The 15,206-nt window shown below is 39.1% G+C and overlaps 1 protein-coding gene across 1 annotated transcript in view; it reads right to left on the reverse strand.

Moving 5' to 3' along the window:
• The window catches only part of dcc (DCC netrin 1 receptor), a 395,572-nt gene that overhangs the window by 58,152 nt on the left and 322,214 nt on the right, over positions 1-15,206 (reverse strand). Inside the window, exon 25 of the mRNA XM_045214418.1 lies at positions 12,391-12,558. Within this exon, the coding sequence (XP_045070353.1) occupies positions 12,391-12,558 (168 nt within the window). The remainder of the gene's footprint in view (positions 1-12,390; positions 12,559-15,206) is intronic.

The raw sequence follows: 15,206 nt of genomic DNA on the forward strand, positions 1-15,206 counted from the left end.
ACTGACTTCTACCTGCTGTAGTGTAATATACTGACTTCTACCTGCTGTAGTTTAATATATACTGACTTCTAACTGCTGTAGTTTAATATATACTGACTTCTAACTGCTGTAGTATAATATACTGTCTTCTACCTTCTGTAGTGTAATATACTGACTTCTACCTGCTGTAGTATAATATACTGACTTCTACCTGCTGTTGTATAATAAACTGACTTCTACCTGCTGTAGTGTAATATACTGACTTCTACCTGCTGTAGTGTAATATACTGACTTCTACCTGCTGTAGTATAATATACTGACTTCTACCTGATGTAGTGTAATATACTGACTTCTACCTGATGTAGTATAATATACTGACTTCTACCTGCTGTAGTATAATATACTGACTTCTACCTACTGTAGTATAATATACTGACTTCTACCTGCTGTAGTATAATATACTGTCTTCTACCTGCTGTAGTATAATATACTGACTTCTACCTGCTGTAGTGTAATATACGGACTTCTACCTGCTGTAGTATAATATACTGACTTCTACCTACTGTAGTATAATATACTGACTTCTACCTGCTGTAGTATAATATACTGTCTTCTACCTGCTGTAGTATAATATACTGACTTCTAATTGCTGTAGTATAATATACTGACTTCTACCTGCTGTAGTGTAATATACTGACTTCTACCTGCTGTAGTGTAATATACTGACTTCTACCTGCTGTAGTGTAATATACTGACTTCTACCTGCTGTAGTATAATATACTGACTTCTACCTGCTGTAGTGTAATATACTGACTTCTACCTGCTGTAGTGTAATATACTGACTTCTACCTGCTGTAGTATAATATACTGACTTCTACCTGCTGTAGTGTAATATACTGACTTCTAACTGCTGTAGTGTAATATACTGACTTCTACCTGCTGTAGTGTAATATACTGACTTCTACCTGCTGTAGTGTAATATACTGACTTCTACCTGCTGTAGTGTAATATACTGTCTTCTACCTGCTGTAGTATAATATACTGACTTCTACCTGCTGTAGTGTAATATACGGACTTCTACCTGCTGTAGTATAATATACTGACTTCTACCTACTGTAGTATAATATACTGACTTCTACCTGCTGTAGTATAATATACTGTCTTCTACCTGCTGTAGTATAATATACTGACTTCTAATTGCTGTAGTATAATATACTGACTTCTACCTGCTGTAGTGTAATATACTGACTTCTACCTGCTGTAGTGTAATATACTGACTTCTACCTGCTGTAGTGTAATATACTGACTTCTACCTGCTGTAGTATAATATACTGACTTCTACCTGCTGTAGTGTAATATACTGACTTCTACCTGCTGTAGTGTAATATACTGACTTCTACCTGCTGTAGTATAATATACTGACTTCTACCTGCTGTAGTGTAATATACTGACTTCTAACTGCTGTAGTGTAATATACTGACTTCTACCTGCTGTAGTGTAATATACTGACTTCTACCTGCTGTAGTGTAATATACTGACTTCTACCTGCTGTAGTGTAATATACTGACTTCTACCTGCTGTGGTGTAATATACTGACTTCTACCTGCTGTAGTGTAATATACGGACTTCTACCTGCTGTAGTGTAATATACTGACTTCTACCTGCTGTAGTGTAATATACGGACTTCTACCTACTGTAGTGTAATATACTGTCTTCTACCTGCTGTAGCATAATATACTGACTTCTACCTGCTTAGTGTAATATACTGACTTCTACCTGGTGTAGTGTAATATACTGACTTCTACCTGCTGTAGTGTAATATACTGACTTCTACCTGCTGTAGTATAATATACTGACTTCTACCTGCTGTAGTATAATACACTGACTTCTACCTGCTGTAGTGTAATATACTGACTTCTACCTGCTGTAGTATAATATACAGACTTCTACCTGCTGTAGTATAATATACTGACTTCTACCTGCTGTAGTGTAATATACTGATTTCTACCTGCTGTAGTATAATATACTGACTTCTACCTGCTGTAGTGTAATATACTGACTTCTACCTGCTGTAGTTTAATATATACTGACTTCTAACTGCTGTAGTTTAATATATACTGACTTCTAACTGCTGTAGTATAATATACTGTCTTCTACCTTCTGTAGTGTAATATACTGACTTCTACCTGCTGTAGTATAATATACTGACTTCTACCTGCTGTTGTATAATAAACTGACTTCTACCTGCTGTAGTGTAATATACTGACTTCTACCTGCTGTAGTGTAATATACTGACTTCTACCTGCTGTAGTATAATATACTGACTTCTACCTGATGTAGTGTAATATACTGACTTCTACCTGATGTAGTATAATATACTGACTTCTTTCTACCTGCTGTAGTATAATATACTGACTTCTACCTACTGTAGTGTAATATACTGACTTCTACCTGCTGTAGTGTAATATACTGACTTCTACCTACTGTAGTATAATATACTGACTTCTACCTGCTGTAGTATAATATACTGTCTTCTACCTGCTGTAGTGTAATATACTGACTTCTACCTGCTGTAGTGTAATATACTGACTTCTACCTGATGTAGTATAATATACTGACTTCTTTCTACCTGCTGTAGTGTAATATACTGACTTCTACCTACTGTAGTGTAATATACTGACTTCTACCTGCTGTAGTGTAATATACTGACTTCTACCTGCTGTAGTGTAATATACTGACTTTTACCTGCTGTAGTTTAATATATACTGACTTCTAACTGCTGTAGTATAATATACTGACTTCTACCTGCTGTAGTATAATATACTGACTTCTACCTGCTGTAGTGTAATATACTGACTTCTACCTGCTGTAGTGTAATATACTGACTTCTACCTGCTGTAGTATAATATACTGACTTCTACCTACTGTAGTATAATATACTGACTTCTACCTGCTGTAGTATAATATACTGTCTTCTACCTGCTGTAGTGTAATATACTGACTTCTACCTGCTGTAGTGTAATATACGGACTTCTACCTGCTGTAGTGTAATATACTGACTTCTACATGCTGTAGTATAATATACTGACTTCTACCTGCTGTAGTATAATATACTGACTTCTACCTGCTGTAGTGTAATATACTGTCTTCTACCTGCTGTAGCATAATATACTGACTTCTACCTGCTTAGTGTAATATACTGACTTCTACCTGGTGTAGTGTAATATACTGACTTCTACCTGCTGTAGTGTAATATACTGACTTCTACCTGCTGTAGTATAATATACTGACTTCTACCTGCTGTAGTATAATACACTGACTTCTACCTGCTGTAGTGTAATATACTGACTTCTACCTGCTGTAGTATAATATACAGACTTCTACCTGCTGTAGTATAATATACTGACTTCTACCTGCTGTAGTGTAATATACTGATTTCTACCTGCTGTAGTATAATATACTGACTTCTACCTGCTGTAGTGTAATATACTGACTTCTACCTGCTGTAGTTTAATATATACTGACTTCTAACTGCTGTAGTTTAATATATACTGACTTCTAACTGCTGTAGTATAATATACTGTCTTCTACCTTCTGTAGTGTAATATACTGACTTCTACCTGCTGTAGTATAATATACTGACTTCTACCTGCTGTTGTATAATAAACTGACTTCTACCTGCTGTAGTGTAATATACTGACTTCTACCTGCTGTAGTGTAATATACTGACTTCTACCTGCTGTAGTATAATATACTGACTTCTACCTGATGTAGTGTAATATACTGACTTCTACCTGATGTAGTATAATATACTGACTTCTACCTGCTGTAGTATAATATACTGACTTCTACCTACTGTAGTATAATATACTGACTTCTACCTGCTGTAGTATAATATACTGTCTTCTACCTGCTGTAGTATAATATACTGACTTCTACCTGCTGTAGTGTAATATACGGACTTCTACCTGCTGTAGTATAATATACTGACTTCTACCTACTGTAGTATAATATACTGACTTCTACCTGCTGTAGTATAATATACTGTCTTCTACCTGCTGTAGTACAATATACTGACTTCTAATTGCTGTAGTATAATATACTGACTTCTACCTGCTGTAGTGTAATATACTGACTTCTACCTGCTGTAGTGTAATATACTGACTTCTACCTGCTGTAGTGTAATATACTGACTTCTACCTGCTGTAGTATAATATACTGACTTCTACCTGCTGTAGTGTAATATACTGACTTCTACCTGCTGTAGTGTAATATACTGACTTCTACCTGCTGTAGTATAATATACTGACTTCTACCTGCTGTAGTGTAATATACTGACTTCTAACTGCTGTAGTGTAATATACTGACTTCTACCTGCTGTAGTGTAATATACTGACTTCTACCTGCTGTAGTGTAATATACTGACTTCTACCTGCTGTAGTGTAATATACTGACTTCTACCTGCTGTAGTGTAATATACTGACTTCTACCTGCTGTAGTGTAATATACGGACTTCTACCTGCTGTAGTGTAATATACTGACTTCTACCTGCTGTAGTGTAATATACGGACTTCTACCTACTGTAGTGTAATATACTGTCTTCTACCTGCTGTAGCATAATATACTGACTTCTACCTGCTTAGTGTAATATACTGACTTCTACCTGGTGTAGTGTAATATACTGACTTCTACCTGCTGTAGTGTAATATACTGACTTCTACCTGCTGTAGTATAATATACTGACTTCTACCTGCTGTAGTATAATACACTGACTTCTACCTGCTGTAGTGTAATATACTGACTTCTACCTGCTGTAGTATAATATACAGACTTCTACCTGCTGTAGTATAATATACTGACTTCTACCTGCTGTAGTGTAATATACTGATTTCTACCTGCTGTAGTATAATATACTGACTTCTACCTGCTGTAGTGTAATATACTGACTTCTACCTGCTGTAGTTTAATATATACTGACTTCTAACTGCTGTAGTTTAATATATACTGACTTCTAACTGCTGTAGTATAATATACTGTCTTCTACCTTCTGTAGTGTAATATACTGACTTCTACCTGCTGTAGTATAATATACTGACTTCTACCTGCTGTTGTATAATAAACTGACTTCTACCTGCTGTAGTGTAATATACTGACTTCTACCTGCTGTAGTGTAATATACTGACTTCTACCTGCTGTAGTATAATATACTGACTTCTACCTGATGTAGTGTAATATACTGACTTCTACCTGATGTAGTATAATATACTGACTTCTTTCTACCTGCTGTAGTATAATATACTGACTTCTACCTACTGTAGTGTAATATACTGACTTCTACCTGCTGTAGTGTAATATACTGACTTCTACCTACTGTAGTATAATATACTGACTTCTACCTGCTGTAGTATAATATACTGTCTTCTACCTGCTGTAGTGTAATATACTGACTTCTACCTGCTGTAGTGTAATATACTGACTTCTACCTGATGTAGTATAATATACTGACTTCTTTCTACCTGCTGTAGTGTAATATACTGACTTCTACCTACTGTAGTGTAATATACTGACTTCTACCTGCTGTAGTGTAATATACTGACTTCTACCTGCTGTAGTGTAATATACTGACTTTTACCTGCTGTAGTTTAATATATACTGACTTCTAACTGCTGTAGTATAATATACTGACTTCTACCTGCTGTAGTATAATATACTGACTTCTACCTGCTGTAGTGTAATATACTGACTTCTACCTGCTGTAGTGTAATATACTGACTTCTACCTGCTGTAGTATAATATACTGACTTCTACCTACTGTAGTATAATATACTGACTTCTACCTGCTGTAGTATAATATACTGTCTTCTACCTGCTGTAGTGTAATATACTGACTTCTACCTGCTGTAGTGTAATATACGGACTTCTACCTGCTGTAGTGTAATATACTGACTTCTACATGCTGTAGTATAATATACTGACTTCTACCTGCTGTAGTATAATATACTGACTTCTACCTGCTGTAGTGTAATATACGGACTTCTACCTGCTGTAGTATAATATACTGACTTCTACCTACTGTAGTATAATATACTGACTTCTACCTAGCTGTAGTATAATATACTGTCTCTACCTGCTGTAGTATAATATACTGACTTCTAATTGCTGTAGTATAATATACTGACTTCTACCTGCTGTAGTGTAATATACTTACTTCTACCTGCTGTAGTGTAATATACTGACTTCTACCTGCTGTAGTGTAATATACTGACTTCTACCTGCTGTAGTATAATATACTGACTTCTACCTGCTGTAGTGTAATATACTGACTTCTACCTGCTGTAGTGTAATATACTGACTTCTACCTGCTGTAGTATAATATACTGACTTCTACCTGCTGTAGTGTAATATACTGACTTCTAACTGCTGTAGTGTAATATACTGACTTCTACCTGCTGTAGTGTAATATACTGACTTCTACCTGCTGTAGTGTAATATACTGACTTCTACCTGCTGTAGTGTAATATACTGACTTCTACCTGCTGTAGTGTAATATACTGACTTCTACCTGCTGTAGTGTAATATACGGACTTCTACCTGCTGTAGTGTAATATACTGACTTCTACCTGCTGTAGTGTAATATACGGACTTCTACCTACTGTAGTGTAATATACTGTCTTCTACCTGCTGTAGCATAATATACTGACTTCTACCTGCTTAGTGTAATATACTGACTTCTACCTGGTGTAGTGTAATATACTGACTTCTACCTGCTGTAGTGTAATATACTGACTTCTACCTGCTGTAGTATAATATACTGACTTCTACCTGCTGTAGTATAATACACTGACTTCTACCTGCTGTAGTGTAATATACTGACTTCTACCTGCTGTAGTATAATATACAGACTTCTACCTGCTGTAGTATAATATACTGACTTCTACCTGCTGTAGTGTAATATACTGATTTCTACCTGCTGTAGTATAATATACTGACTTCTACCTGCTGTAGTGTAATATACTGACTTCTACCTGCTGTAGTTTAATATATACTGACTTCTAACTGCTGTAGTTTAATATATACTGACTTCTAACTGCTGTAGTATAATATACTGTCTTCTACCTTCTGTAGTGTAATATACTGACTTCTACCTGCTGTAGTATAATATACTGACTTCTACCTGCTGTAGTATAATAAACTGACTTCTACCTGCTGTAGTGTAATATACTGACTTCTACCTGCTGTAGTGTAATATACTGACTTCTACCTGCTGTAGTATAATATACTGACTTCTACCTGCTGTAGTATAATATACTGACTTCTACCTACTGTAGTATAATATACTGACTTCTACCTGCTGTAGTATAATATACTGTCTTCTACCTGCTGTAGTATAATATACTGACTTCTACCTGCTGTAGTGTAATATACGGACTTCTACCTGCTGTAGTATAATATACTGACTTCTACCTACTGTAGTATAATATACTGACTTCTACCTGCTGTAGTATAATATACTGTCTTCTACCTGCTGTAGTACAATATACTGACTTCTAATTGCTGTAGTATAATATACTGACTTCTACCTGCTGTAGTGTAATATACTGACTTCTACCTGCTGTAGTGTAATATACTGACTTCTACCTGCTGTAGTGTAATATACTGACTTCTACCTGCTGTAGTATAATATACTGACTTCTACCTGCTGTAGTGTAATATACCGACTTCTACCTGCTGTAGTGTAATATACTGACTTCTACCTGCTGTAGTATAATATACTGACTTCTACCTGCTGTAGTGTAATATACTGACTTCTAACTGCTGTAGTGTAATATACTGACTTCTACCTGCTGTAGTGTAATATACTGACTTCTACCTGCTGTAGTGTAATATACTGACTTCTACCTGCTGTAGTGTAATATACTGACTTCTACCTGCTGTAGTGTAATATACTGACTTCTACCTGCTGTAGTGTAATATACGGACTTCTACCTGCTGTAGTGTAATATACTGACTTCTACCTGCTGTAGTGTAATATACGGACTTCTACCTACTGTAGTGTAATATACTGTCTTCTACCTGCTGTAGCATAATATACTGACTTCTACCTGCTTAGTGTAATATACTGACTTCTACCTGGTGTAGTGTAATATACTGACTTCTACCTGCTGTAGTGTAATATACTGACTTCTACCTGCTGTAGTATAATATACTGACTTCTACCTGCTGTAGTATAATACACTGACTTCTACCTGCTGTAGTGTAATATACTGACTTCTACCTGCTGTAGTATAATATACAGACTTCTACCTGCTGTAGTATAATATACTGACTTCTACCTGCTGTAGTGTAATATACTGATTTCTACCTGCTGTAGTATAATATACTGACTTCTACCTGCTGTAGTGTAATATACTGACTTCTACCTGCTGTAGTTTAATATATACTGACTTCTAACTGCTGTAGTTTAATATATACTGACTTCTAACTGCTGTAGTATAATATACTGTCTTCTACCTTCTGTAGTGTAATATACTGACTTCTACCTGCTGTAGTATAATATACTGACTTCTACCTGCTGTTGTATAATAAACTGACTTCTACCTGCTGTAGTGTAATATACTGACTTCTACCTGCTGTAGTGTAATATACTGACTTCTACCTGCTGTAGTATAATATACTGACTTCTACCTGCTGTAGTATAATATACTGACTTCTACCTACTGTAGTATAATATACTGACTTCTACCTGCTGTAGTATAATATACTGTCTTCTACCTGCTGTAGTATAATATACTGACTTCTACCTGCTGTAGTGTAATATACGGACTTCTACCTGCTGTAGTATAATATACTGACTTCTACCTACTGTAGTATAATATACTGACTTCTACCTGCTGTAGTATAATATACTGTCTTCTACCTGCTGTAGTGTAATATACTGACTTCTACCTGCTGTAGTATAATATACTGACTTCTACCTGCTGTTGTATAATAAACTGACTTCTACCTGCTGTAGTGTAATATACTGACTTCTACCTGCTGTAGTGTAATATACTGACTTCTACCTGCTGTAGTATAATATACTGACTTCTACCTGCTGTAGTATAATATACTGACTTCTACCTACTGTAGTATAATATACTGACTTCTACCTGCTGTAGTATAATATACTGTCTTCTACCTGCTGTAGTATAATATACTGACTTCTACCTGCTGTAGTGTAATATACGGACTTCTACCTGCTGTAGTATAATATACTGACTTCTACCTACTGTAGTATAATATACTGACTTCTACCTGCTGTAGTATAATATACTGTCTTCTACCTGCTGTAGTGTAATATACTGACTTCTACCTGCTGTAGTGTAATATACGGACTTCTACCTGCTGTAGTGTAATATACTGACTTCTACCTGCTGTAGTATAATATACTGACTTCTACCTGCTGTAGTATAATATACTGACTTCTACCTGCTGTAGTATAATATACTGACTTCTACCTGCTGTAGTATAATATACTGACTTCTACTTGCTGTAGTATAATATACTGACTTCTACCTGCTGTAGTATAATATACTGACTTCTACCTGCTGTAGTATAATATACTGACTTCTACCTGCTGTAGTATAATATACTGACTTCTACCTGCTGTAGTATAATATACTGACTTCCACCTGCTGTAATGTAATATACTGAATCTACCTGCTGTAGTATAACATAATGACTTCTACCTGCTGTAGTATAATATACTGACTTCTACCTGCTGTAGTGTAATATACTGACTTCTACCTGCTGTAGTGTAATATACTGACTTCTACCTGCTGTAGTGTAATATACTGACTTCTACCTGCTGTAGTATAATATACTGACTTCTACCTGATGTAGTATAATATACTGACTTCTACCTACTGTAGTATAATATACTGACTTCTACCTGATGTAGTATAATATACTGATTTCTACCTGCTGTAGTGTAATATACTGACTTCTACCTGCTGTAGTATAATATACTGACTTCTACCTGCTGTAGTGTAATATTCTGACTTCTACCTGCTGTAGTGTAATATACTGACTTCTACCTGATGTAGTATAATATACTGACTTCTACCTGCTGTAGTATAATATACTGACTTCTACCTGCTGTAGTATAATATACTGACTTCTACCTAATGTAGTGTAATATCTGCTGACTTCTACCTGCTGTAGTATAATATACTGACTTCTACCTGCTGTAGTATAATATACTGACTTCTACCTGCTGTAGTATAATATACTGACTTCTACCTGATGTAGTAAAATATTCTGACTTCTACCTGATGTAGTGTAATATCTGCTGACTTCTACCTGCTGTAGTATACTATACTGACTTCTAACTGCTGTAGTATAATATACTGACTTCTACCTGCTGTAGTGTAATATACTGACTTCTACCTACTGTAGTATAATATACTGACTTCTACCTGCTGTAGTGTAATATACTGACTTCTACCTGCTGTAGTGTAATATACTGACTTCTACCTGCTGTAGTGTAATATACTGACTTCTACCTGCTGTAGTATAATATACTGACTTCTACCTGATGTAGTAAAATATTCTGACTTCTACCTGATGTAGTGTAATATCTGCTGACTTCTACCTGCTGTAGTGTAATATACTGACTTCTACCTGCTGTAGTATAATATACTGACTTCTACCTGCTGTAGTATACTATACTGACTTCTAACTGCTGTAGTATAATATACTGACTTCTACCTGCTGTAGTGTAATATACTGACTTCTACCTACTGTAGTATAATATACTGACTTCTACCTGCTGTAGTGTAATATACTGACTTCTACCTGCTGTAGTGTAATATACTGACTTCTACCTGCTGTAGTGTAATATACTGACTTCTACCTGCTGTAGTATAATATACTGACTTCTACCTACTGTAGTGTAATATACTGACTTCTACCTGCTGTAGTGTAATATACTGACTTCTACCTACTGTAGTATAATATACTGACTTCTACCTGCTGTAGTGTAATATACTGACTTCTACCTGCTGTAGTGTAATATACTGACTTCTACCTGCTGTAGTGTAATATACTGACTTCTACCTGCTGTAGTGTAATATACTGACTTCTACCTACTGTAGTATAATATACTGACTTCTACCTGCTGTAGTGTAATATACTGACTTCTACCTGCTGTAGTGTAATATACTGACTTCTACCTGCTGTAGTGTAATATACTGACTTCTACCTGCTGTAGTATAATATACTGACTTCTATCTACTGTAGTGTAATATACTGACTTCTACCTACTGTACTGTAATATACTGACTTCTACCTGCTGTAGTATAATATACTGACTTCTACCTGCTGTAGTGTAATATACTGACTTCTACCTGCTGTAGTATAATATACTGACTTCTACCTGCTGTAGTATAATATACTGACTTCTACCTACTGTAGTGTAATATACTGACTTCTACCTGCTGTAGTGTAATATACTGACTTCTACCTGCTGTAGCGTAATATACTGACTTCTACCTGCTGTAGTGTAATATACTGAATCTACCTGCTGTAGTATAATATACTGACTTCTACCTGCTGTAGTATAATATACTGACTTCTACCTGCTGTAGCGTAATATACTGACTTCTACCTGCTGTAGTGTAATATACTGACTTCTACCTACTGTAGTGTAATATACTGACTTCTACCTGCTGTAGTGTAATATATGGACTTCTACCTGATGTAGTGTAATATACTGACTTCTACCTGCTGTAGTGTAATATACGGACTTCTACCTGCAGTAGTGTAATATACTGACTTCTACCTGCTGTAGTATACTATACTGACTTCTACCTGATGTAGTGTAATATACTGACTTCTACCTGCTGTAGTGTAATATACGGACTTCTACCTGCTGTAGTGTAATATACTGACTTCTACCTGCTGTAGTATAATATACTGACTTCTACCTGCTGTAGTATAATATACTGACTTCTACCTACTGTAGTATAATATACTGACTTCTACCTACTGTAGTGTAATATACTGACTTCTACCTGCTGTAGTATAATATACTGACTTCTACCTGCTGTAGTATAATATACTGACTTCTACCTGCTGTAGTATAAAATACTGACTTCTACCTGATGTAGTATAATATACTGACTTCTACCTGATGTAGTGTAATATCTGCGGACTTCTACCTGCTGTAGTGTAATATACTGACTTCTACCTGCTGTAGTATAATATACTGACTTCTACCTGCTGTAGTGTAATATACTGACTTCTACCTGCTGTAGCGTAATATACTGACTTCTACCTGCTGTAGTGTAATATACTGACTTCTACCTGCTGTAGTGTAATATACTGACTTCTACCTGCTACATAGCTGTGGTAAAATGGACTGACTTCTACCTGTTGTGTAGCATCGGTCCACAGTGAGACTGGGGAAGGGCATGGGTCTCAGGTTGAACTTGGGGTGGGTGGTCAGAGTACCATGGTTGTACCCGCAGGTGGGCGAGGGCAGGATCCCAGGGTACTGGCTGCTCTCCAGGGTTGGCACTGGGATGGCACTGACAATAGCTGGAGGAGAGAGGGGAGGAGAGAGGGGAGGAGAGACGGGAAGAGAGAGGGGAGGAGAGACAGGAGGAGAGACAGGAGGAGAGACAGGAGGAGAGAGGGGAGGAGAGAGGGGAGGAGAGACAGGAGGAGAGAGACAGGAGGAGAGAGGGGAGGAGAGAGGGGAGGAGAAACAGGAGGAGAGAGGGGAGGAGAGACAGGAGGAGAGAGGGGAGGAGAGAAAGGAGGAGAGAGGGGAGGAGAGATGGGAGGAGAGACAGGAGGAGAGAGGGGAGGAGAGAGGGGAGGAGAGACAGGAGGAGAGAGGGGAGGATAGAGGGGAGGAGAGACAGGAGGAGAGAGGGGAGGAGAGACAGGAGGAGAGAGGGGAGGAGAGAGGGGAGGAGAGACAGGAGGAGAGAGTGGAGGAGAGAGGGAGGAGAGACAGGAGGAAAGAGGGGAGGAGAGATGGGAGGAGAGAGGGGAGGAGAGACAGGAGGAGAGAGGGGAGGAGACACAGGAGGAGAGAGGGGAGGAGAGACAGGAGGAGAGAGGGAGGAGAGAGGGGAGGAGAGAGGGGAGGAGAGACGGAAGGAGAGAGGGGAGGAGAGACAGGAGGAGAGACAGAAGGAGAGAGGGGAGGAGAGAGGGGAGGAGAGACAGGAAGAGAGAGGGGAGGAGAGACAGGAGGAGAGACAGGAGGAGAGAGGGGAGGAGAGAGCGGAGGAGAGAGGGGAGGAGAGACGTGAGGAGAGAGGGGAGGAGAGACAGGAGAGAGGGGAGGAGAGACAGGAGGAGAGACAGGAGGAGAGAGGGGAGGAGAGACAGGAGGAGAGAGGGGAGGAGAGACAGGATGAGAGAGGGGAGGAGAGAGGGGAGGAGAGAGGAGGAGAGAGGGGAGGGAGAGGGAGGGAGAGACGGAGGAGAGAGGGAGAGAGAGGGAGGAGACGGGAGGAGAGAGGGGGAGGAGAGACAGGAGGAGAGAGGGGAGGAGAGATGGGAGGAGAGAGGGGAGGAGAGACAGGAGGAGAGAGGGGAGGAGAGACGGGAGGAGAGAGGGGAGGAGAGACAGGAGGAGAGACGGGAGGAGAGACGGGAGGAGAGAGGGGAGGAGAGATGGGAGGAGAGAGGGGAGGAGAGTGGGGGAGGAGAGATGGGAGGAGAGAGGGGAGGAGAGACAGGAGGAGAGAGGGGAGGAGAGATGGGAAGAGAGACAGGAGGAGAGAGAGGAGGAGAGACAGGAGGAGAGAGGGGAGGAGACAGGAGGAGAGACAGGAGGAGAGAGGGGAGGAGAGACGGGAGGAGAGACGGGAGGAGAGACGGGAGGAGAGACGGGAGGAGCGAGGGGAGGAGAGAGGGGAGGAGAGACAGGAGGAGAGAGGGGAGGAGAGAGGGGAGGAGAGATAGGACAGGACAACAATGAGATAAACCAGATTATATTAAATCAAACTACTAACTTTGCTAAATATACAGTGCATTCGGAAAGTATTCAGACCCCTTGACTTTTTCCACATTTTGTTACGTTACAGCCTTATTCTAAAATTGATTAAATAGGTATTTCCCCCTCATCAATCTACACACAATACCCCATAATGATGAAGTGAAAACAGGTTTTTAGAATTTTTTGCAAATGTATTAAAAATAAAAAATGGAAATACCTTATTTACATACGTTTTCAGACCCTTTGCTATGAGACTTGATATAGAGCTCAAGAAAATCCTGTTTCCAATAATCATCCTTGAGATGTTTCAACAACTTGATTGGAGTCCACATGTGGTAAATACAATTGATTGGACATGATTTGGAAAGGCACACACCTGTCTATATAAGGTCCCACAGTTGACAGTGCATGTCAGAGCAAAAACCAAGCCATGAGGTCGAAGGAATTGTCCGTCAAGTTCCGAGACAGGATTGTGTCGAGGCACAGATCTGGGGAAGGGTACCAAAACATTTCTGCAGCATTGAAGTTCCCCAAGAACACAGTGGCCTCCATCATTCTTAAATGGAAGAAGTTTGGAATCACCAAGACTCTTCCTAGAGCTGGCCACCCGGCCAAACTGAGCAATCGGGGGAGAAGGGCCTTTGTCAGCGAGGTAACCAAGAACCCTGTGGTCACTCTGACAGAGCTCCAGAGTTCCTCTGTGGAGATGGGAGAACCTTCCAGAAGGACAACCATCTCTACAGCACTCCACCAATCAGGCCTTTATGGTAGAGTGGCCAGACGGAAGCCACTCCTCAGTAAAAGGCACATGACAGCCAGCATGGAGTTTGCCATAATTTACCACGAGAAACAAGATCATCTGGTCTGATGAAACCAAGATTGAACTCTTTGGCCTGAATGCCAAGCGTCACGTCTGGAGGAAACCTGGCACCATCCCTACGGTGAAGCATGGTGGTGGCAGCATCATGCTGTGGGGATGTTTTTCAGCGGCAGGGACTGGGAGACTAGTCAGGATCGAGGGAAAGATGAACGGAGCAAAGTACAGAGAGATCCTTGATGAAAACCTGCTCCAGAGCGCTCAGGACCTCAGACTGGGGTGAAGGTTCACCTTCGAACAGGACAACGACTCTAAGCACACAGCCAAGACAACGCAAGAGTGGCTTCGGGACAAGTATCTGAATGTCCTTGAGTGGCCCAGCCAGAGCCAAGACTTGAACCCGATAGAACATCT

Source organism: Coregonus clupeaformis, unplaced genomic scaffold (genome assembly GCF_020615455.1).
Source record: "Coregonus clupeaformis isolate EN_2021a unplaced genomic scaffold, ASM2061545v1 scaf0254, whole genome shotgun sequence".
NCBI lineage: Eukaryota > Metazoa > Chordata > Actinopteri > Salmoniformes > Salmonidae > Coregonus > Coregonus clupeaformis.